Source organism: Sinohyriopsis cumingii, chromosome 6, assembly GCF_028554795.1.
Source record: "Sinohyriopsis cumingii isolate HCF-2022 chromosome 6, ASM2855479v2, whole genome shotgun sequence".
In the NCBI taxonomy this organism is placed as follows: Eukaryota; Metazoa; Mollusca; class Bivalvia; order Unionida; family Unionidae; genus Sinohyriopsis; species Sinohyriopsis cumingii.
The window spans coordinates 45526870-45551762 of record NC_142966.1 but is presented as its reverse complement, the minus strand read 5'-3'; the positions used below and the strand labels follow the sequence as shown (position 1 = coordinate 45551762).

General features: G+C 35.4%; 1 protein-coding gene across 1 annotated transcript in view; it reads right to left on the bottom strand.

Annotated features, from left to right (window-relative positions):
• Window positions 1–2113: 2113 nt before the first annotated feature.
• LOC149796845 (receptor-type tyrosine-protein phosphatase alpha-like) overlaps window positions 2114–24893 on the bottom strand; it is a 49286-nt gene continuing 26506 nt past the window's right edge. Inside the window, exons 15-20 of the mRNA XM_089961481.1 lie at window positions 24549–24641; window positions 14166–14279; window positions 10220–10351; window positions 8521–8675; window positions 7383–7518; window positions 2114–6219 (exon numbers count right to left, since the gene is read on the bottom strand). Coding sequence (XP_089817607.1) covers window positions 6118–6219; window positions 7383–7518; window positions 8521–8675; window positions 10220–10351; window positions 14166–14279; window positions 24549–24641 — 732 coding nt within the window. The 3' untranslated portion in view covers window positions 2114–6117. The remainder of the gene's footprint in view (window positions 6220–7382; window positions 7519–8520; window positions 8676–10219; window positions 10352–14165; window positions 14280–24548; window positions 24642–24893) is intronic.

The window sequence follows — 24893 nt, the reverse complement described above, 5'->3', positions numbered from 1 at the left end:
CATGTTCGCAATCCTAATCCGAAACTTAAGCGTTTATAAGCAGGATAAAGAAATGTCGTTTTACTTGCAAACTCGTTTCATCAAAGGCAAATACGTTCAAAGATCACATGTAATCATACGGTTATATTGCTTTGCGCATGACCAAATCAATGTTGCTCCTAAACGCTTTTGTCTAAGACTTTGTATATTTGATTAGTTCATCTAGCAAATCCTGCAAACACTGGTAACTGTTTACAAAGCGCAGGTAACCAATTAAAAATGACATGTGGCGCTCCCTGTTGCTCGAATTGCAGCTGATGTCCTGTCTTGGTTGTAGTTTCCGACGTGGTTTTCGACCGAGTATGCATTTTAGCCGAGTAGATTATGCCGCACCACCTGAATTAAAAGAAGATTGTATTGGTTATGGTCCTTACGTATATATTTGTCAGTTAAATTACATTCATCTCTGGCTTGATCATAACTAAGTGTCTCCTTAAATATATAACAATTGTCTGCTTTAATAAAATGGTTGCTATCCTCTGCTGTATAAACCACATTTGTTGCGGAACCAATGCCTACAGATCTTGCTCCATCCAACTAACTATTTATGAAAGACTCTACTCAGTCAGCACCGTGATACAAATGTATGGTATTGCGTACGACGTCACCGATACCAGCCGAGCGGTACGAATATTCGCAGGAAACTGCTCTTCACATTCTCTCATAAAATAAGCTTTTGATTATTTTTTTCTCAGGCAGCAATAGGAATATTGCGTGAATCAAATAAAGGCACAAATTAAAAAAAGCACTCATGCGCTAGAATAGTGCCTTTGCTTGGCATCAAAACACGTGTAGTGCCATTGTAATCTAGATCACGGACGAGCAAGTCTTCTCGTATAATGCCATACAGACATTTTCGACAGTAAAATATTTTGACCTTATGCCTGGTGTACTATCCTTTCATCAGTCCATTAAAATTCGTTACGCAGCATAAGTGGCCATCTGTAGTCTTGTGATGAATTTATTACATATTCAAATTTTATTTCTCAGCTCAAGTGAAATCGTCCACACCAAAGACGTTCACGAAAATATTACCTTGCCGAAAAACTGACGCCTGTAAAACGCAACTTGTTTTGATACGCTGCGTAATTGTATCTTACTTGACGCAGGAATAATGTGTATAACACTGCCCACAGGAGAAACCTGCCTTTATTTTTGATGTAGGCACAACCTTTGCCGCTTCTAATTCAGGCTGGCACTTCTAGAGAAAGAACTTCCACGAAGGTAATTTATAGTTTGAGATATTTTGTGCAACATAATGGAAAGGGTAACACGATGTCCTTTAAATAGTAACAGGATAAAGTACGAGGATATGAACAAAGATGGCATGACTCCCACTGAACCGCCTGAGTTTATTCGTAATCATATTTTAGCAGAGATCTTGAGTTACTAATGGTGGAACTACATGGCTGCCTCATCTAAGTATCATGCGCTCCTGTGCCTCAGCTATGTTGCAATTACCACTACTCAAAAAAATTACAATGGAGACGATGGGGAGCTCCTGACTTTACACTATTACTAAGATTCGCTTCCATAAGATACAAAACAGAACTTATTTCCTACATAAGGACAAGTTAGCAAAGTGAATAATGCTACTTGAAAACAATGTAGAGTACAGATTTTGAACCTAAAGCAAAAACACTTTTAGGAAAATTGAGAATGATATCAGGAATCTGATTTTTAATTCTTTAGTAGTGATGGACGGTGTTATTTGGGGTTGTCTTACATTAGGATATTTGCATTTGTTTACAAAATGCATACTGAGATACTACAACGTTAACGGTAAATAGCAACATATTGATAGTTAGTAAAATTGTTCCAAAGATGGAGATGGAAGAGGGTAATTTGGTTATATATCAATAACGGTGATTTTGAGTTTTATCGCGACAAAAACCAATTCATGTATATGAGGGGGGGGGGGGGGCACTCGATTGGACATCTCACCCAACCAACTCCGGAAAAACATATTAGGTCAGCAACATAAATACGTCTTTACGTATTTAAATATCACGGACATACATTTGTTTTCTAGATATTTACAAATAAAGATCAATAACGTAGAAATAAAAGTACATGTTGGTATGACACATTTATTTTACAAATAAGCTTTGCACGTTTACATAAATTGTAATGAGAATTATATTTTATTTTTAGAAATACCTAAAGGTCAAAAAGATCATATATACATATTTGTTAATATTTTGGTGTATTGTGTAAAATATACCTTACGTCAAGATGCTAAAATATTCATGATAAAATAGCTGAAAAAGGATATGAACCTGTAATATGAAATTAATTGATCTTTCATCAGTTCCAGTTTCCGTTGTAATATCAATATATTTTTTCTACAGACTACCAGAGAATGCCAGATGCCAAACTGAGTTTGATGTTAATGTTCCACTGTTAACCAATCAAACTTTATATTTTATGATTTATTGGCACAAAATCTCAGTCTCAAACGCTAGCACAGCCACTTACGACCTACTCTGCTCAGATTATTGCTTCGTCTTAGTTCTTGCTTGAACTGAACCGACCTGCGACGTAATTAGATATTTTATATAAGTGTTCAGCCATCGTAAGTCGAATTATACCGATTTTGACATTACCTTTATCAAACCATAACATGAAATACATGCTTACAAGTTACTTAATACATGATGTATCCGCAACAAAGCTCATACGTATTTTAACCGGTCTAAATCCAAAGAATTAACATCCTACTGTCCACTTGCGGTACAAATTGTACATATCTTAACGTTTGCCAATGAACAAATATACTACAAAGTTCACCCACACACAGACATATGTATGTATGTATGTATGTATGTATGTATGTATGTATGTATGTATGTATGTATGTGTGTGTGTGTGTGTGTATGTAAAAATAGAATGTGTTATTATGGCATCAATTGACTCCCTATTGGAAAAAGTATCTTTGGAAATATGTGATAGACTAAAAGAAGAACATCAGAGGAGAGTGATCAAGATAGGCAAAAGAATAGAAGAACATAGAGATGAACTAAAAACTTTGATAAAAGGCAATACTGGCATTTTTTAGGAAGACCTTTTTTATAAAAATGGAATCTAAACAAGACGAACTATTATCAAGTCAGCTGAAAAGTTACAGAATTTACAGAGAGATTAAAACAATTTTCCTGGACAAAGAAAAACAACAGCATCGTAAATTACTAGAGAAAAATCAAAACGAGATAATCAACACCCAAATAAATCAGCAGAGCACATTAACTTCATCAATGTAAAAACAAAACGTGCAGTAACTAATAATCACACACGGAATAACCAACAAGTCATGAGAAGTAAATAAAACAAGCATCTCCAACAGCAAGAATTACAAATCAACCAAATCACACCGAAAACAATAATAGACCCATTCAAAATAATTAGAAAGATAATCAAGCAATACACTTAACAGCCACAGGCACACAAAAGCAACCTCTACAGATGCAGTAAGTGTGGCGAAGCAAACAACACAACAATCTAACATAACCGTTATAGCAACAATACAAAGACTAATGGAAACCCTCAAGGATCTGTTGAAAACAACACAAACAACAGAAAGAATAGGAGATTTATTAAAATACAAAACAAGAACAGATGGAGGAAAGAAAAGAAAAGGAAAAAGAAAATCGAAAGAGGAAAAGAAACTGTGTTAACCCTTTATAAACTAATTCTGACTAATAATGATTACATTCTTCTAGGTAAGGGATAGAACCAAGAGCATGATAATATTAATTTAGCAGAAGAATTTTTCAAATGCACAAGATCGTTCAAATTAAAAGAATTTTTCTCACAATCATGTACATCTTCACAATATGAAAATAGTTTTCATCTGCAAAATAAGCCCTTTTTCAATAAAAAATAATCAACATTTACATCTAGTGGAAGAGATATTTATCTCGATTTTTATATTGAAGCAACTAAATAAGAAATTTTAAATAACAGTCTTAATAAAATCATTTTACAAACATATCTAAAGAAGAACTAAATTCTTTACGTACCTTATCACAAGACGAAAGGATTGTCATCTTTAGAAAAGCTAATAAGTCTTGCGCCATAGTAATAATGAATATGGAAGATTATATAAGAGAAATAGAAAGACAATTAAATGATGAAAAATATTACACAAAACTTTCATATAATCCTTCTGAAAAATTTAAGAAAAATTAAGCAAATGTATTAATCAAATCGCTGTACACAATTAATCCATATATGATGAACTAGATATCTTCTCAAATAAAATACGCACACCTCAGTTTTATATTTTACCAAAAATACATAAAACGGTTGATAAGTCACTACATTTAGGATATCCAGGTAGACCCATTATTTCTACATATAACTTAATTACAAATAATATATCTCAATACATTGATCGCATTTTACAACCATTGATGAAATCACTACCTTCATATGTCAAAGATACATTTGATCTCATTACCAAACTGAAAACTTTACCGACACTAACTGAAAATTCATTCCTTGTTATACTTGATGCGGTCTCACTCTTCTCAAATATACTACACAAAGATGGTATCGAAGCGTGTAAATATTATCTTATAGAAAACGAATGTACATATAAACTATCAAAATAACATGTTTGTGATTTGATAAAATTTGTGCTCGAAAATAACCTTTTCAATTTGGTAATACAAACTATCTCCAAAAAATGGGAACAGCAATTGGTAGTCCTATGGCACCTGCTTATGCATCTTCATTTATGGGAAAATTAGAAAATGATTTTCTAAATAAATGCCTCTTAAAATCCAGATGTATGGTTAAGATTTTCAGACGATATCTTTATGATTTCGAGTTATTCATTCGAAGACCTTTATTATTTTACAGACAGTTTAAACAAATTACATCCAACTATAAAATTTACATTCAATGTGTCTAAAATTAAAGCATCATTTTTGGACGTTGATGTCGTGAAAAATGAAAATAATGATATCATTACCATGGTTCATGTTAAAAACAAGAGTATTCATCAATATGTTGAATATTCTTCATGCCATCCTAAATCATGTAAACACGGGATACCATATAGACAAGCAAAAAGATATAGAAGAATTACTTCGGATGCCGCTGTTTTTAAATCATCTTTGACAGAGTTAGGTCAGCATTATTTAAATAGAAATTACCCTATTGACATCATTAATACTGCTTTCCAAAAAGTATATTCTCTTACACGACTTGAATCTTTACAATGTTAAATCAAAAGTAGAAATGAACATATCATTCCTTTTGTTACTGAACATAATTCAAGTCTGCCTAATATAGGTAAGATTATCAATAAATATTGGGATTTATTAAACTTATCATGTAAAGCAAGTGTTAAATCGCTACATGAAAGCAAATCCCCACTTGCTTATAAAAGGATTAAAAATCTTAAAGATTTCATAACTAATTCTAAATTAAAGAAACATCCTATAAAATATGATCATCAACTAAATGTAATTGACCTAGATGTTCGCACTGTTCATTTATTATTACAAATACTTCTTTCAATAGTAATGATACGAAAGAAACTTTTAATATGAGTTGTGATACTAATTGTACAACATCAAATGTTATTTATTTGATGACATGCAAAAAATGTGGCATCCAACATATTGCACAAACCAGTCAACAAATATCTAAACGTATCAACCAACATAGATCAGATATATATATCGATCAATCATTTTCATCTCATGTTGCCACACATTGTAAAAACATTTCCCATACCTTGCAATATTTCTACATCCAACCTATTGTTAAAGCTGATTCAGAGACGGAAGGTCTGCTAAAGGAAAACCTATTGGATTCACCGTCTTAATACGATATATTCAAAATGCTCTTAATTCAAAAACACTATACGACATTCATAACAAATGTTTAATGAATTATATAAGAATGTATCAAGCAATGCACGATCATTCGACTTTTTGAGCTAAAATGCTTCATAAAACTGATACTATGAAAATGCTTCAATGTATTCATCGTAGTTTTGTCAAAATTTTGGCCGAGGGTTCGTAGCACTATTTCCAAGTTTATACTCAATGCCGCGCTTGGTCATCATCAAAGGATTTCTTTTATTTTGTTCAGAGCAGCTGTGTTTTCATAGGTGCGTTCCTGCGTTGCATGGCTTAACATACATTTGTGAAGAAAGATATACTGGTTCTGAAATGAAACAAAACTCTCATCACCACGAGCATTATTTAATGCATGGAACACATTTAACGTTCATTCCAAAGATTGTATTGCATACGATCCATTACTACTTATTGCCAGCTTGTTCCACCACCTCAGAATGAAAATCATATGGCGAATAAGAATCTTCTCATTTACAATGCATCCAGCTAGAGATCACTCGTGTCAGGGATTGGGTAAGTTAAATGCAATAAACTGACAACGAATAGTGCAAAACTAGTAACTATCTGCCTTGAGCGCTTGCGACTCTTAATGAGTCTTTTTCAAAGTAAATACGAAACATAGACAAGACAAGACAAATATATATAAATAAATAAATAAATATATATATATATATATATATATATATATATATATATATATATATATATATATATATATATATATATATATATATATATAATACTCACTTTTACAGATGCATTGAATACATTAAAATTTTACATATGAAAGTACATATGAAAGTTCAAAGCCCCTATATATTCTCTATTGTTTTGCCTTTTTGGACTTTGTTACTTTGTGATCGAACACTATATGCTTATAGTGTATTACTTTACAAATATTTACGACAGGATACATGGCGACCTATGGGAAAGAAGTAAAGAGTTGTGATACGTGAAGTACAGTATATACAGTATATTGTTACACCATTTGAATATTTATAATATCTGCTTTTTTTTTCGTCTGTTCTCTTGCATAAATAAAGTAATGTTTACCAAGTGAATCTATTAGTCTATCTCCGACAGACTCTGACTCATTGATAATGATGATCATCATCATCATTTCAGTAGTGATAATGGTGATGGTGTCCATGATGATGGTCATGTTAATGGTGGTGAGATTAGCATGGTGGTGATAACACTGATGATGATAATGATGATGGTGTGAAGAAGGCGAAGAAGAGTGCGAATAAGCAGAAACAGAAATAGTAGTAACAAGTAGCAAAACGAGCATGGCGTTGTCGTTTTTAATGACTGTGCTAATTTAACCCTCTCTATGATAAATTCTGATATAAAATGAACACAGATGTTGTTTAAAGGTTTCCGTGTCTGTGTCTGATAGTGCATTTTTCAAATACGCAATGATTACGAAAATTGAACAGGTTTCTTAAGAGAAAATAGACAGATTCTTACGAATGTTGGTAGTAGTGTTCGACTCCTTGCCAACATGTCCATGCTTGTCCGCAATATATGAATTTCTCCGTCTCTTCGAATTCTGTCTTTTTCAGTCAGTAATGTATAGATGACACCGCATCTGTTCATTTCAAATCTGACACAAATAACCAGGTGTTTGTGTAATCAAAGGATGTAGTTTGGTTTTGATAGAGAAACAAAATGGACATATAATTTGAATTTAAAAATGAAATAACTGTAAAATCTAATGTGCATTGCTCAAAATGCTTAGCAAACTACTAAACATTGTTTTATATGTTAAGATCCCAATTACACAGATGTTTAAAATTGTCATGAATATTTCTGCTTATATAAAGGTCAGTGAATGGAATTTTCATGTATACATAATCGATATTTCATTGTTTTAAAAAAGCATATATTCCCAATTTTTGATAAAACTTCACATACTATGTATTTCCCTGAAATGTAAGTACAGGTTTACAACACTCAATGTGTAGTATGTCAATATCGTTAGCAGCGTTATTCCCATATTTTGTATCCGTAATCTAAAACTTGAATGTCATCTCGATATTAAACGCATAACTCTTCTGTATGCATGGTATGTAAACGAAATTCTCCTCCCTTGTTTTTCAGGTGACTTCGTGCTTTCCCTAAATTTTCATCAAAAGTAAAATCACATGACACAAGATTGGCATACATTGCATTAAAGTTCTTCTGGAAAAGAATGCAAGTGAGTCAGACAAGAATATTTAGTCAAGAAAACCTCGCCAAATAGTCCCAATGCAAGTTTGAAGAAGTTACTGAAAAAACTAGAAGAAACTAAGTGATCGAATGAATAATTGTATGTGGATCACAAAGTCACAACTTAACCAAAAGAACCTCAAAGCTCATCATCAGGTATATTCTTATATCGATCAGAAAGTATGTGCATAATATTGTTGACGAGTGTGCAGTTATAAAGAACTATCAATTTGTTTAGAACAGCAAAAACTAAAAAGACTCCGCAAAATATGCCCTTCCTTCACAATCAAAAATGTTCATTTACTACAGTAAGAATAATCCTGGCAACTAAAGAAAATAAGCTACAGTCACTAATGAAGGCTCTTTGACTTTAATTATTGTTGATATGTTTACAAACCTTGAGCAGATCAGAATTCGATTCGATTCAGTGGGACTCGGATGCCATTGATTGACATTCTCCAGTAGTGCCAGGATACTGCTTGTGTCAGGAGGAACATCGTGTGCGTTTTGGGAAGATTTTAGCAAAAATACCGTCATATCTGATGATTCTGTCTGAAATTGTAAAATAATTCAATATCACAACAAAATGTGCGGCAACATACCATTGTGAGAAAGTCCTTGATTCAGAAATACAAAGATAAGAATCTGAACTTTCTCTCAGGATCAAAAACTTCGCTGCTTCTCTACTAGCCTTAAAATCTGGTTGGAACGCGAGGCTGAAGGAACTTCGTGCGATGCCTCCCGACGTTTCAGAGAAAATGCTATAACATCTAATAAATGTCATTATTTTGAATTTTTTAGGTAAAACTAATGCATGAGGCGAATATTTCACAAGAGAACACAAAATGTTCAGTCTATAATTTGTTGTACAATTATGGCACAAAGTCATGTGGATATTATCTCTCATAAATCATAATGATAAATATATGTAGCAGGAGCATATGTTTTATAATTTTATAGTCATGTTTTACTTAGGCAGAAATAGGTATTTTATTATTTTATGTAGTTAATGTTTATTATTGAGGGAAATACAGTCATCAGTTGCAATTAGTGTTATTCTCAGTTTACACATATTTAGCCATTTAGGTAACCATGAACCAGGATTACCTGTTAGAGTTTTGTTCACTGAGCAACGCAACTACCCTGATTGCTGGTCATGCTAGGTTGTTCTATTGTATGACAAGTGGTAAACAACTTTCTGATTGGTTAGTTTGCTACTTGTCTGGATAAACAACATAGTATGAACAGCATTAGTGGTCAGTCCATTAGAGTTTCTTGTGCTTGCAAGGATGTAAATTGGCTTTTGTCCCATATGATAAGGTAGATATATTTATAATATGATTAATGTAATAGTTTATTTTATATGTACTCTGCATATTTCTCGGGAACGCATGTTGCTGTATTTTATTACATTTTAATAGGTTATCAATCTGCATTTTATTATTAGCTTATCGTTCTGTCCATACGTTTGTTTGTTTGTCTGTCTGTCTGTTCCCTACTTGTGCTCTAAACACTGACTGTTGTTTAGGTTTAGTTGGTCCACTATCTCTCTAGATGGATAATTAATAACTATATGGAGTTGTAAGTTATTCGTATTGAATGTACTGTAAAGAGAACCAATGTAAACATGCGGAACAATAATGCACTGATGGCGATATTATTTATTATTGTAGTAAATGTAGTTTTTATTGTATTTGTAGGGTTTATGTTACAAAGCATGGAGAAATGTCTCAATCTCCACCATGAACCCAATAAGGCACAATAAATCCAATACTGAACAAAACACTGGACTTGTATTTTCTCACCAATGAGTAGAATGCAAGTGCGGTAACATATATACATTACATTAATACACAATAAATAGAACCTCCATTTAGAGTAATCTGTGTTAGTCATGCTATAGTCTGCTACCTGCACCAGACGAGTATTTTATCTAAAGGTACAACTCTTTGAGGTGATACGGTGGTATGGTAAAGTTGTTTATATGTTTGCTGCAAAATAAATTTATCACAATAATTCAAATATAAGACACTGCAGATTTGAACATTTATTTTATTTACTCCACTTTCACTAATACTTTTAAACTATTTAAATACCATCTTGTCGTTGGTGATGGTAAACTGTTTCCTTTCCAAAGCATCCAATTCCTCTTTTCCTTTGCATGTGACAGTAATACTAGAAACAGTTTTGGATCCATTAACTTCAAGGAAAAACCAGGCATCCTTGGGCTATGGATTGAAAAAAAAGCAACAGAATAAATACAGAATTATAATATATCATCCTATTTCGAAGAGGTAGATGTCACTGCTTGGTATTGAAAGCAATACATTGGGTAGGCTAAGAAGCTCCAGTCTGATTTAACTAAAAAAAATTAATAACCATGTCGAAATGTTGAAGATGATTTATTGTTCATTCTACCAAGCATATGCATATTCAAATATTAATTGTCAAAGAAGCGTCTCGGAGCTTTTTATTACCATAAGTTTTGCCTTTTACTGAGAAGTCTTTTTATATAAAGAAAGTGTTCTTACTCAAAGAGCAGGGTGATTTGTTAATCTAACTCTTTATTTAGATAATGTGGCATCCGATTTAGTCTCGGAGCCCGTGAATGTCGCATCTGTGACTTCTTTACAGACTGAGGGTACTCATTTATTACTTGGCACTGACGTAGCTAGAGACAAGATTGTGTTTAATCTACTTAGTAACTGATAAACCTTGCATGCAGCAAAATTTTTGAGAAGGAAATCCTTGGTTTAAATCCTGCTCGTGCAGGTGCCAGAGCGATTGTAGAATATGTCACTGTTATTGGTATATATTTTCATGAAGCCACTTTAATTCCAGGTATTAATCAATCGAACTGTATTGATAACAGTGGTTCTCTTTTCTACCCATTCTCTCTTTTCGAATCAGATTGACAAACGACCATCAATCATCAAACAACACCAAGATTCCGAGATCATCCTGCATAAGAGGGTTGCTAGCAAAACTGAAGCAAGACAAGTCTCGGTTTGTTATTTTGTTAAAAATGGGATCCTCATGAGCAAATGGAGGCCACCTATCGCACCAGTTGACGACGAGCGGGCAGTGACCAATCAATTTTTATTTGTGAAAAATTGGCCGAATATTAGAGGTAATGTTTGTAAACACCGTAGATTTTGCCACTCTTGTCAAATGTTAGGAAAACCCATCTAGGAGATACCGAAGGCTTATCTGCAGCCTATTTCGCTTTTGACGAAGCATTTAGCAGAATAATGATAGGCTGTGTCGGTCTCTTCGCTGTTACTTAGGCAGGCAACCAATATTTGTTCACCATAATGTGTGCTTCGACAAGATGTCTACAGGCTTTTTCCTTTTAAAAATATTAAAATGAAGACCATTGTAAAAATTTTGATAAGGATTTTTTAAAAGACATTTCGACCTTTCTAAATCTGCCTTTTATGATCAAAGTTCAAATTTTATGTCTGCAATTTTCAAGAAAGTTATGCATGAATTAAGCGTCCAACAGTTAAAATTATCTGCCTTTCAACCTGAAAGTCAACGTGTTCTATAAAGATTTCATCAAACTTTGAAGACTATAATTCAGTCATATTGCTGTTATAAAGGACGTGATTTAGCTGATGATTGGTGATACTCATTTGATATTAATTGCCGTTAGGGAATCATTTTAAGAATCATTATCTTTTCCTCCTTTTAAGCTGGTTTTTAGATACACATGCCATAGACAATTGTTGTTACTTCAATAGAAACGTGTCTAAATTTAAATCTACTCAGTCATAAATGAAAATATGGTATGAGAGAAATGCAATGGAAAGGAGTGTTTAGCCTAGTGATAGAGTTCTGGCTGTCGTTGATAAATTTATTATTCAAGAGTGCTCCAGTACTTTTCTCTCTAAATATCCGTCAATTATGTAGAATATCAATTGATGATAATGATATGGAGGTTGGTGGGGTATTGATTGAAGAAGGCATATATATTGTGAATTATCCTGTACCTCATTTGTCTAAACATTAACCAAGTAATAGAGAAATTATTCTACGTCAAGAAAGAATGTGTGGCTTTGATAGAGGCTCTCCAACACTTAGAAGTGTATGTTAGAGCAACGCCTTTTCCGATTATAGTATTCAGTGATCCCAGGACTTGCTTTCATTAACAAAATGAAACCTAAAAGTCAGAGACTGTTGTGGAATAGTTTCACGTTTGGTACATCATAGGAAATGACAATATGATTTTGCAGATGCACTTCCAAGTGTATGGAAGTATTATATTTGTTCGTGCGTAATTTGTGTAAGATATCTATGTAATTGTTAGTATTATAGTATTATATGTATATTTGATCCAAACTTGTGTGGGTACTTGAACTTTGTTCGTAATTAAGTGTAGAAGCTTGGACCTACCGGACTAATGTAATTTGTGATAAATATATTCATTTGGATTTGAGTTCAGAACCTTGTTTTGTTTGGGTTATACATATGTTGTGTAGTGAGATTTGAGTTCTGGGTCTAGATTTTATTAGAAATTTAGAATGTTCTTAAAAGAACATCTGAAACTCGTCTTAACTTTTAAGATAACGTTCTGATAAACATATTCCTCACTTAATTTATATAATGTTGTGATCATATATGTGAGGAATGGTTAGTTAAAAATTGCTTACTTGGAATTCCAAAGTGCTCATTGACATGCTATTCAAAATTATTTAACCAATCATAATACTTTAAGAAATATACCACTAAATTCAACCAATTCCCGAAATTGTGTACATTTGTTGTTTATGGGTTTTTGGAACAGAATATACTCGGGTTTCGTTTATGTGTACAAAGTTATCTGAGGTTGGTTTTACTATATCATGCATTATTTATATGTAGTGAGTTCGGTTCACTCCATGATGCACGAGTTAAGTGCTGAGGAAAACCGATTTACCTTGAGCGCATATGCCGTGCATTGCAACATAGAAAGTGTACTTATAGGCTCAGAGTAGATTCAAATTTCACATTCCGGAATGTCTTGTCAGTAAGCGGTCCACTTTACGGTGCAATATCGCCAGCTGTATCGGTACGTGAATTATATTCCCCATATCTGTATTATAGGATAGAATTGTTTTATTCTGATATTTATTGTGAATTTTTGATAGTTCCGAACTGTGTAATGCAATGTTAGATTTTATTATAGTCTATTTGCAAGTTCACCAGAATATAACTGAGCAGAAGGATTGTATTCACATCAAGATTGCATGAATTAAGGCACGACAGAATCGTACTTCACGTTATGTAAGATTCTCGTCGGATACAGGTCCACGTGTGAACCTGATTATCAGGATAAGCGGATACAGCAGCCTCGATGCCATGACTTTAATATAAATGATCAACTCCACTTATGCGCATGCGTCGTGTATATTACTGAATTAACGTTTCACTAATAGTACACATATTTAGATGTTATATTTTCAGCTGAAAAGGGGTGAAGGGCTGCGACTGAAAAGACGTGAAGGGCTGAAGGAGTGACAGAGTGATAGAGCGATAAGGACAGAACAATACTGTATCATTGTGTCTGCACCTTAATGTTGGTATTGTTTTAGATGTTGTGCTAATTTGGGTTGGGAAATATTCGGTATGTTGCTGCCCGTGTTGACGCTGGCCCTAAGTATTCTCAAAGAAATATATTTTACAAGTGTAAACTGGTCTTTCGATATTATTAAGAATTCTTTCAAAGACATTCTGGATTATATGACAGTGATACATCAACAGTGTTTGCACATCAGTGCATCCAAGACTATTGACACATAAGAACATTCAATAATTGAACTTATTCGGATCATTATTTACTGTTAGAATTGAATTCACAATACCGTAAGTTCCTCTAAAATTTTCACTTTGTACTCTAGGGAAATAAATTATTTGTTGAATTTTACATAATTCCTTGGGGTTTTTTTTCTGTTTCCTAGTTTAAGAACATATAGTCAAAACACTTTACGGATATCGATTAAAGAAATAATATTAAACAAGATTTGTTTCCGATGACTAACACATGACTTTATAAATACTTACAGTTTCATCGTCTACGTTGATAAATGTTTTTACATTGTATTGTCGATTGGTCATCAATGATTGTTCATCCCCAGTCCATTTTGCAACAACATAAACATCTTTGCCTGATAGATTCTGCAAAATTAATTTATTTTATGGAAGATTTAGAAAAAAATCATTTTTACAGATTAAACATGAATTAGTTTATTACCAAAATATACTTCGGTAAAGAATTATGTTTGACACTACAATTTCAAATCTCGATCCCCCAGTAGTTACTAATCCATCAATCCATCCATCTATCCACCTATCTCTCCATCGCCATTCATCCAACCATCAATCCATCCACAGATACATTGTTTCTTTCCATATAAGAAACGCTTTAGATTTTAAACCCTTGGATTATTAGCACGACTTAATATGTGAAATTGACAATATGAATGATCTAACCTCTTCCTCAATATATGAAAACTCAAAGTGTGAATGAGGTTAAATCGTGCTTAAAGTTCGAAACGGGACAGTGCGAACGACCTAATATCATGCTACTATATGAAAGCTCACAGTGTATTGCTCTCTTTGTGTGTGTGTATGTGTGTCTGTGTGTGTGTGTGTGTGTTAGATTTGTATGGTAACCATAACATTTTTTCAGTCAAATCGCTACGATGTCTGCATTGTGGCAGTTGATAGTGATGTCTACCACTTGGACATCATCCTGCAAACATGCAGCATTATATTCCAATCAGGCACAGTATTATGACACCAGGCTGACCTTACCTCTTAATGCTGAGTGCCTAATGAGGCAGCAGTTATTACCATTATAATAAGTATTTGGTACGACTTTGCTGGATATCAAACCCGCGAGCTTTCGCATCCGAGTCGGATGCTCTAACCACTAAACCATCTGTTGATCCAGTTGCAATTGGTCTACAATCGTGCTCAATATATTTAACAACTCACTGTATGAATGACCTAAAATCATGATCATTCTTCATATATAAAAACTGACAGTATAAGTGACCTAAAATTATGCTTAATATCTGTAATCTCAATCTGAACGACCTGACCTTATGCTTGATTTACGAAAACGCATACAGTGAATCACCTAAAACCATGCTTAATAGAAGAGAACTTGTACTGTGAACGACCTCAAAGAACACTTAATTAAACGTCACTTGCGAATGTTGTAAATACATACATGTCAGATGAAAACTCATCATGAATAACCTAAAACATGCTTAACTATTAAACTCATAAACAGGGAATGGCCAAGCATCATTCTTGACCGTGAAGTCTCAAAGTGCAATTCGTCTGTAAACATTATTGTGAAAACGTTCTTTGTAGATAAGATAAATTCTTCCTAGACAAAGGAAAACTTAATATGATAATGACCTAAAATGATGCTTCATATATGAAAAGTCACAGTATGATCGATCCAAACGTATGCTAAATAGAGTAATTCTCACAGTGTGAATGACCCTAAGTTGTGATACCCCTCAGCGCAAATTACTTTAACTCGTGCTTAATATAAGAAAGCATTTTTCCTAGTAAAATCTGTTTATTTGAGAATACTTACACAATACCTTAGAAGATTTAATACTACCATGCAAATACAATCATTTCAGATATTACTTTTATCTAAAGGGAGCTACAATGTCTGCTGATTTTAGTTGCTGTCGGGGTAGAGTGATCTCCCCTTAGGTTTAAGTATTGCCAGCAAAGTCTAAGAATCCTACAGTTTCGGTTGGAGAGGAGGTCACGTTCTGTATGGATGTAACTGCGGTGAAGGTGGGGGTGTATTTGTGTTAAGATTGGGTACGTATTCACGAAGAAGCATAATTTACTAAAGGAAAATTGGTTTCTTCTGTTACCCAATCATAATACTTAAGAGAATAGGTAAGAGGTGGAGAGCAGTGCATCACCTTAACAAAGAGATACCACCTCTGATTCGCGAAGGCATGTGAGACAGTTTCTAGATTACCCTATTGGAGGGGATTCGATCTGCCAGTGCGCGGCCTCAAATAGCAAAATATCGCCCCCATTTGTAAATCCAGCAGAAGTGAATCCTGGTCTTGAGGAGCTGTCGATCGACTGCAAGCGCGACCTGTTAAGCTGTCATCCCAAATGGGCTCGATTCGATCTGGTAGAATAGAGGCCGTATGACAGATCAAGGAGATAAAAGCTAGAGAATGTGGTCTCCGAACTCCATCCCACATCCTGAACGATTCTGATTAGCCAACAGTTCGAAACAAATGGTAGGGTTTAGGTAACTATTTTAACCTCGTGAGCCGAAATACATACAAATTTCATATCACCTGTGGTTATTTCCCTATGTGCAGAGCGAATATCCCAATTCATCCAGGATGAGATAGTCTGTGTTGATATATCCTCTTCTACTGTCTTGAGAGGTAGACCGAGGCTTGACCTACCTAGACCCAACGGCTATGTTCCATTAAGGTGCAACTTCAATGCCCGAGCTGTGTCCTGTAGGTGGCCTTCAACTGACGAGTCCAGACGAGACGGAGGATTCATGACGAAAGTCCGATTACCTGTGGAAGCAAGGCAGGTGTCGACAATAAAAGATGATGTCGTAAAAAATATGACCCGTCTTGCCCGAACTGTATGTAATTCGGATCTGCTGATAAGGCGCGCATTTCGCTAATTCTATATCCCGTCGCCATCGCCACGAGGAAGCAGGTCTTGTAGGAAAGGTGCCCTATTGATACTTGTGGAATGTGCTCAAAGTTGTCTTGTTCAACAAGGTTAACACCCAAGATATCTTCCACTTGGAAATAGGGTTAATGTTTTGGCCCTGTATACTCAAAGCTGGCGAGTAGGTTTCTATAAGTGATCGTGGTGAGTTAACTTTTTTATCGCACTCGTGCGAAGTTTCTTCGAAGAGCCAGATGAAGTTATCTATTTGCTGTATAGATACCTGAGGAGGTAGGATGATTTTGTTGGTACATCACTGGCTGAAAACATAATATGCGTCTTCGTATGCTTTCAGAGTGAATGAGCGTCCCTGTGCGAGATTAATGAGGTTGTCGATCAACGATCTCTTCCTTCCGACTGGTACAATGAGGATAAGGCTACAATCTGGTTGTCTTGCTTTATCACTTTGGGAATCAAATGTATTCGACGATAGCCGTATGCATTCACAAACCCTGGGCTATGGTTAACTAGTACTTGGATCTTTTGTTGACAACACCACTTTAGAAAACACCACACCAGGATGAAAAGGTCATGGAAATTGGTTCTTTCTTGTCGTTTGAGATAGGTCTCCACTGTATGACTTGTTTCCTCCTAGGTCTTTTAGACAAATCATCACTGTAGAATAGTCGGACAGAATGAGAACTTTCTTATTTCCTATGCAAATATTCCTGCTATCAGTCACAGGCTTTCACAATAGCCGTCATATCCAGAATTGATTGATATGAATTTGTCCTCCCTAGGGAAAGCATATTTCGCTGGCTTCCCGAAGGGATGGTAATATGTGACCTCGGCATCCTTCTGTGCTTGCATCGGTACAGATTATAATTCCAGGCGGTTATACTTCTAGATGTATAACCACCGTAAGCCAAGTTAGGTTGCGCATGGTGTCTCAAAAGTGTTGCAGATGATGAGAGGATGGTCCAGTGGGAAAACTTAAAGCCTCCATTTGGACAGAATAATCATTTGTAATTGACGCACAGGAAGGCGACCTAGGACCATTAGGTCAGTTGCCACGTTAAGTAAACTTAGAAGGCGATGGGATTCCCGTACGGATAGAATTCTTCGAAAGTAAAGATGCTACCATGCTTCGGATTTTAGTGTCCGATCTTGAAGGAGACGAAATATGTTGCCTGTTTATTGAACTCCATACCTAGGTTTAGATAATTTTAAGGTAGTAATGGGTCGGACTTTTCCTTGTTGACGAAAAGTCCATATTGGTAACAAAGGTTATGATATCATGACTGATATCACTGACTGATGTTCCTGCAGAATGTCACCCAGGTAACCTGATATTGCCACCATCAAAATGATCCTTCGCATTCGCCATTACTCGATTCATCAGACGATTGGAGAGTCAGGAGGTGATGTTGAGCCCCATCGAGAGTGCCCTGAATTGGGATATTACGCTGTAGGCAAATCTCAGGAATGTCTTGGAAGCTTTGTGAATAGAGACATGAAGGTATGTACAGTTTACGTCCACGCTGACGGCGAAGTTTCCCTCACAGACTAGATTCAAAATACCCTGTAGTGCTTCCATTGCGAACCAAGTAGCGTGGATGAATTGATTTAGGGTGCTTAAGTCGATGACTGGACGCAGAATGCCTTTCGCCTCTGGAACCAAGAAAACTCTGAAACAATCCTTAGGAACCTTTCGTTGTTATATCTGCTATGGTATGCGAGAACGGTGGCTTTCGATGGTGGAGTTTCGATAGGACGGTTTCCAGAGGTTTGTGTACTATAATTGGTCAACAGGTCCTTTTCTTGATTTCCGGTACTATCTCTGTATCGAAGGTGAGATTGTTAGAGGAAGGAAAATTGGTCTTCTTCGTGGATTGTTTGCAGACTTCTCGAATCTGTCAGTTAAACAGAAGACTAGAGGATAACTTTTGTGCTCCTGGTTTGGCGTTATGGAGGTCCTTCAAGAAAATGCAGGAAGATATCACCGAGTTCAGTTCCAACAATTATAAATTTCTAGCAGCGGTTGCGGCACTGGCCAAAGTGTGTTGAGCGAATGTATTAAGTATTAAAGCCATTCTTGACACCGATTCCTATTCCTGTCCTGGCGTATTCGGAGTGGGAGGTGATAAGTCATGTTGCGCCGGCTGGAAGATACCCACGAACACGAAAACCCAAGATCGATGCCTCTGCAACGATATTGCAAAGTAACTACTGAGTTGCATGAAAGTTCATCAAGTCCATATATATATATATGGAGTGTAACTTTATCATCCTCAAATAAACAATATCACTGCCAAATGCTGACCACCGACGAGCTGATGATGAAGGCATGTCACAATTTATGTAACTCTCCAAGGTTGTGAAGTAATTGAAGTCGGATTCGTCAGTTCAGTGTTATGATCAACAGAAGATGGAGCTCTGGTACAGGTTGTTGATGGATTGGGAGGAGGACAAACTTCATGGAGTCAAAGCTGGAAAACGTCTTCAATCGAGGTTTGTAAGTCTGAATCTTCCCGTGCTATCGGACAGTGTAGAATGGATGACTGCAATTGAGAACAAACAACTTCATCTTGGTTGGATGAGGTGAGGGTACCGTCACCTGCAATACTTGAGACAAAGCTAGCGAGGAGCGACGAAGAATGTCGCTCTTTTAACTCATATAACGCTCTGACTTAGAAATGAGAGCTAGACTGGTCCCTGTACATGTCTGCAAAAGTCGGGTTCAGCGTCCAGGGAGCCAGGATATTAGTGATTGAGCCAGCAATATTGATGTTTTGGCTCTTTGGGCTCCCTGGTATATGGCGTAGACAGATTTAAACGGAAACAGGATATGTAACATGTCCGTATATCCGGTGAGTGAGATCAAACTGTTTATCTCTGTCCCTTGCTGTTCCGCAATAGGAATCAAGTCGAACCCTGAGGGGCAAGTTAGAAAGAGCTGCCAAAAATGCCGAGGCCTGTCGTGATCACCTGAGTACAGGAGGTGTTTCAAAGCATGTCAATGGTCAGCGCTTCGTGACCGAACGGTAAGTTGATTTATCTCCATAAATTCTCACGCAGAGGAAAGGTCAGCATTGAGACTGGTTTCGTCTTCGTCCTATTTGGTATGTATTTGCGTGCTACACATAGTTCTGCTCTGTAAGACAAATAGAGCAGAACCTACAAAACTGTAGCCTTGCACATTTATTGTTATTAACAATTTGATCCAGAAATTTATAACAACCAGTCTAATAAAGCAATGATGCGTACAGGTAAAATATAATGACAATACCAACTGTAAGAAGAAGCATAAGCCTGTGGGCCTGTCCATATGGTGTTTGAATACAGTGAGAGTGCAAAGCTATCCTAAATGATCGATAGCTGGAACAAAGTGATAGCAGACGATCTCTGTTACAATGCTCCCTGTGGAGAAGCTGATAGATGGAATGTCCATATAGAATCACTGAAGCGTGGCATTATGAGGATATCGATGGTGTTGTAATATATATATATATATATATATATATATATATATATATATATATATATATATATATATATATATATATATATATATATATATATGTGTGTGTGTGTGTGTGTGTGTGTGTGTGATTTGTATTTGTAACGTAGCTTTAACACTTTTTCAGTAATATCGCTACGATGTCTGCAGTGTGACAGTTTATAGTGTTATCTAGCACTGGAACATTATGTCGCAGACAAGTAGGATGATGTCCCGCCCAGTTACATTATCCTGGCACTAGGCCGACCAGTCCTAACATTAACCTCTTAATGCTGAGCGTCAATAGAGGCAGCTGTTAGTACCATTTTTGAAAGTCTTTGGTATAACTCGGTGGGAAATCGAACTGAATTTGAAGTCGCTTAGGTTCCAGTGGAAGTATCTAAGTGTGTGACGTCGACAAAGTGTTTGCTAATTGTGAAGGCAGCACTTTGACGGGATATGAAGAGAGAAAAATTGGAACTATAGATGCAGTACACTTTCCTTAGAAGTGAAAATTTCCTACAACGTATAACGGTGTATCCTCCACGTAGATTCTGATTTTTTAGGTCTATCGTGACGAGATTGTGGTTCTTGTCACCAGCAAATGTAGTAACTGAAGGGTTCGTAGATTTTGCCGCCAGTTCTTATACCTAAAGGAAGATCACTCTGCCAGACGGCCACATAGGTTGGCAGACAACTTTTAGTACCCTTTATCTAACAGTAGTATCTGGGAGGGTTGAATTTGCGAGGTGTAGTGCTTCTCCTAAACGATTAAGATTGGGTAACGTATTTAACGAAGAAACCTTAGTGTGTGAATGCAAACTCAGTGTGTGTGTATGTATGTGTATTTGTGTGTGTGTGTGAGTGTGTGTGTCTGTGTGTGTGTGTCTGTGTGATTTGGATTTGTAACGTAGCTTTAATAATTTTCAGTCATATTGCTACGATATCTGCAGTGTGACAGTTTTCAGTGATGTCTAGCATTGGGACATCAAGACGCAGACATGCAGCATTATGTCCCACCCAGTCACATTATCCTGACACAAGGCCGACCAGTCCTAACACTAAGCTGAGCGCCGTTGTTGTTAGCCTTTGGTATGACTCGGCAGGGAATCGAACCCACGACGCTCTAACCACTAGGCCTCCGGAGCGGTCTGCAAACTCAGTGTGAATGACATAAAATCATGCTTAATATATATCAGCTCACACAACAAAAATTGCCTAACGTGACTCCTAACATATGAAATATCACAACCTCATAGAATGATCATCATGTGACACCTCTGTGTGACGGACCTAAACTCATCTTTGATATATGAACACTCACAGTTTGAACGACCTAAACTCATGCTTAACATAAGAACACTTACAGTTTAAATGACCTAAGATAGTCCTTAATATATGTACACTCACAATTTAAATGATCTAAAATCATCCTTAATAAATGAACATTCTCAGTGTAAATGAGGTAACTTCATACTTAAGATAAAAAATATCAGTTTAAACAAGAATCATAATTGATATATGAATTCTCTCAGTAAGAACGGCCTGTAATAATGCTTAACATAAGTAAAGACAAAGTATCAGTGACCTATAATCTTGCCTAATATATGAAATATAAGGGCGAATGCCTTAACATCATGAATGACGTCACAAAAGGTAAAGGACAGAATTATCCTTAACATATGAGAACTCAGTGCAAATGACTTAAAACTACTGATCCTTGATTTTAAAATACCGTAATAAATAATGCATTAGGCATTTCCTTTAATCTATATACTATACAAAACATCCATTATGGCAATACAGATGTGTGTTGAAACCTCGTAGAAATAGATCTATTCGACATTCAACTGGCTCTGCTGAACGTGATGTGTGTTAATTCTTATGTTACGTGTTTTGGCTCGAATAAACATCCACACAATAAATTGAAAACAACAAGTTTTGACAAATTTAACAAATAATTTATATCCTGGAAAATTAATGTAAATATGAAGAAAAATACTTACGGTTTCAAGAATCAAATTCAAAAATAATCCAAGAATAATCCACGAATCAAACGTTAGAAGTCCTAATAATAAAATGTTCTAACGATTTAAAGTTAGAGTTCTGACGAAGAATCCAATATATAAAGCAATGACGTATGCTATATCCCGTTCAATTTTAGTGTCTACAGTTCCTTGTAGAAACACAATACATAATCATACGTATTTATAAATCCAAATAAATATTTTAAGAAATGTCTTTGTTCAAGTATTCGTTATGAGCACAAAAACGTTTGCAGAGAAACGAATTAATCTTTCAGAGTCCAAATAATCTGAAGATAACTAAGCAAAACTCAAAACCTGGCTACGACAGAAGGAAATCACTTGACATCAACTGGTTATAAGCCATGACTGTATGATTTCTCTCCTTGTATCACTGTTTAATCTAAGTATTGAACAATTTCGGAAATGTCCAATTGAGAAATAGAGGATCACATGATCATGTTTACAGTGAAAAATCACGTAGTCCCAGGATAGCCTTGATAAAAACTAATTATTTTACTCAGAGAAAAAAAGTTGGTTACTTTACTAAAACTATTTACAAGCCTAGGGTCACGTATTGAATACAGCCACAATCTCAACCTTAATAAATAATGCATTAGGCATTTCCTTTAATCTATATACTTTACAAAGTGTCCATTATGGCAATAAAGATCAGTTCTCTTCATTCTGTACACTAAACCGCTCTCAAGTGTCATAGATCATCATCCAGTGTCTCACCAATTGTACGCTGATGACACCCAAATATACAAATCTAGCCACCCAACTGAAGTTGATGCTACAATCCAAGGTGTAGAGAGGTGCATCTCTGATGTGAAATCATGGATGACATGGAACAAGCTCAGATGAATGATGATAAAACTGAGGCCATTCTGATGACAACACAAAGGCTTTCTCATTCACATCCTTTACCTCAAACAATAAATATCAGCAACACCAACATTAAATTCACACAATCAGTACGAAACCTAGGTGTTACTCTGGGCAGTACTCTCACATTGCACCAACATGTCATGAACATATGCAAGGCTGCATATCTTGAGCTGAGACGCATCAGCTCAATTCGCAAATATCTTTCAGCTGATGCCACTAAAACACTTATGTGTTCATTAGTACTTTCAAGGCTGGACTATTGTAACTCAGTTATGTCTGGTTCACCTCAATATCTACTTCAGAAACTTCAAAAAGTTCAAAACACGACTGCTCGGATCATACTTAGATTACCACGATCAGAGCACACCTCGCCGCTGCTCTGTGCTAGTTACATCCAGAATCAAACACAAAATTTGTTCTCTGTGCTACGTTTCACTGTCGGACTCTAGTCCAACATACCTATCCGATCTCACCCATGTGTAGACACCAGCAAGATAGATGTAATACATATCTATGAAGAGTTTTCCTTATCAATACAAAACATTTGTCCTAAATAACTGGAAAACCAGGACCATTAACGATAGCTGACACACTTATTATCACTATCGCCAAACAGGTTCAAATATATCTTTTACAAATATTCTTGTATCCGCAATAAAAAAACAATTTGCTTTCCTCGAGTTTCAAATGATAAACACGCAGAATTGAAATATAGAAACTTTAATACATTCATTAAAAAGGAATTATTCATGCCCTGTCTTAAATAGCTTTCCAACAGTGGCAAAATGCCGCATACTAACATTTATCTTTACATGTGGCGTGATCTTTGTTATTATGTTGTAAAATAAACAAACATCGCCACGGATAAAACGTGTCAAACATTAATTTCAAGATAACGTATACATATTTAGATTTTAAAAAATCCAGATTAAAGGCGGATACATCTGATATAGAAAAACTGGACAAAACTAAAAAATATAGTTTAAAAACAGTCGAGCAATTATCCCTCTCCCCGATATAACGGTGAAAGTTTGGTACAACAACTAAGAACAAAACAAAGCAAAAACAAACAAATGAACAAACAAACAAACCAACAAACAATCAAAGGGTATTTCCCATTTTATACACGATGAACCAGTAGCAGTATTTACTAATATAATGTTTCTTACCGGTTCATGTGGAATGTATATATATATATATATATATATATATATATATATATATATATATATATATATATATATATATATGTATGTATATGCGGGAAAATGGAAACAACACGGAGTAGTAGTAGAACATCTAGAATGACATATATGCGTTGCTTAGAATAATATACATTACCGGCAGCCTTATGTTCTCAGATTCAAAACTAGCCATGTTGGCGTAGACCTGTGAATCAACTTCATTGTCGCCACGATCTGCATTCAACATCATCTAAAACACAGAAAGGGACATATCTTACAAGAGCTAATTACATTACAATAAATTTGAAATTTCCTGAAAACCTAACTGATTTGCCCATAAAATCCTCTTACATCCGTCATGACTTAAATTACTTGCCGAATACTGGCTCAAAATATTATCTACGACTTCTAAACAGGGAAGAAATATTGTTTGTGGGCGCAGCACTTTGAAATTCAGAAATTCTGTTATTTTATTTTTTTATAATGTATTTGATTAGATGAT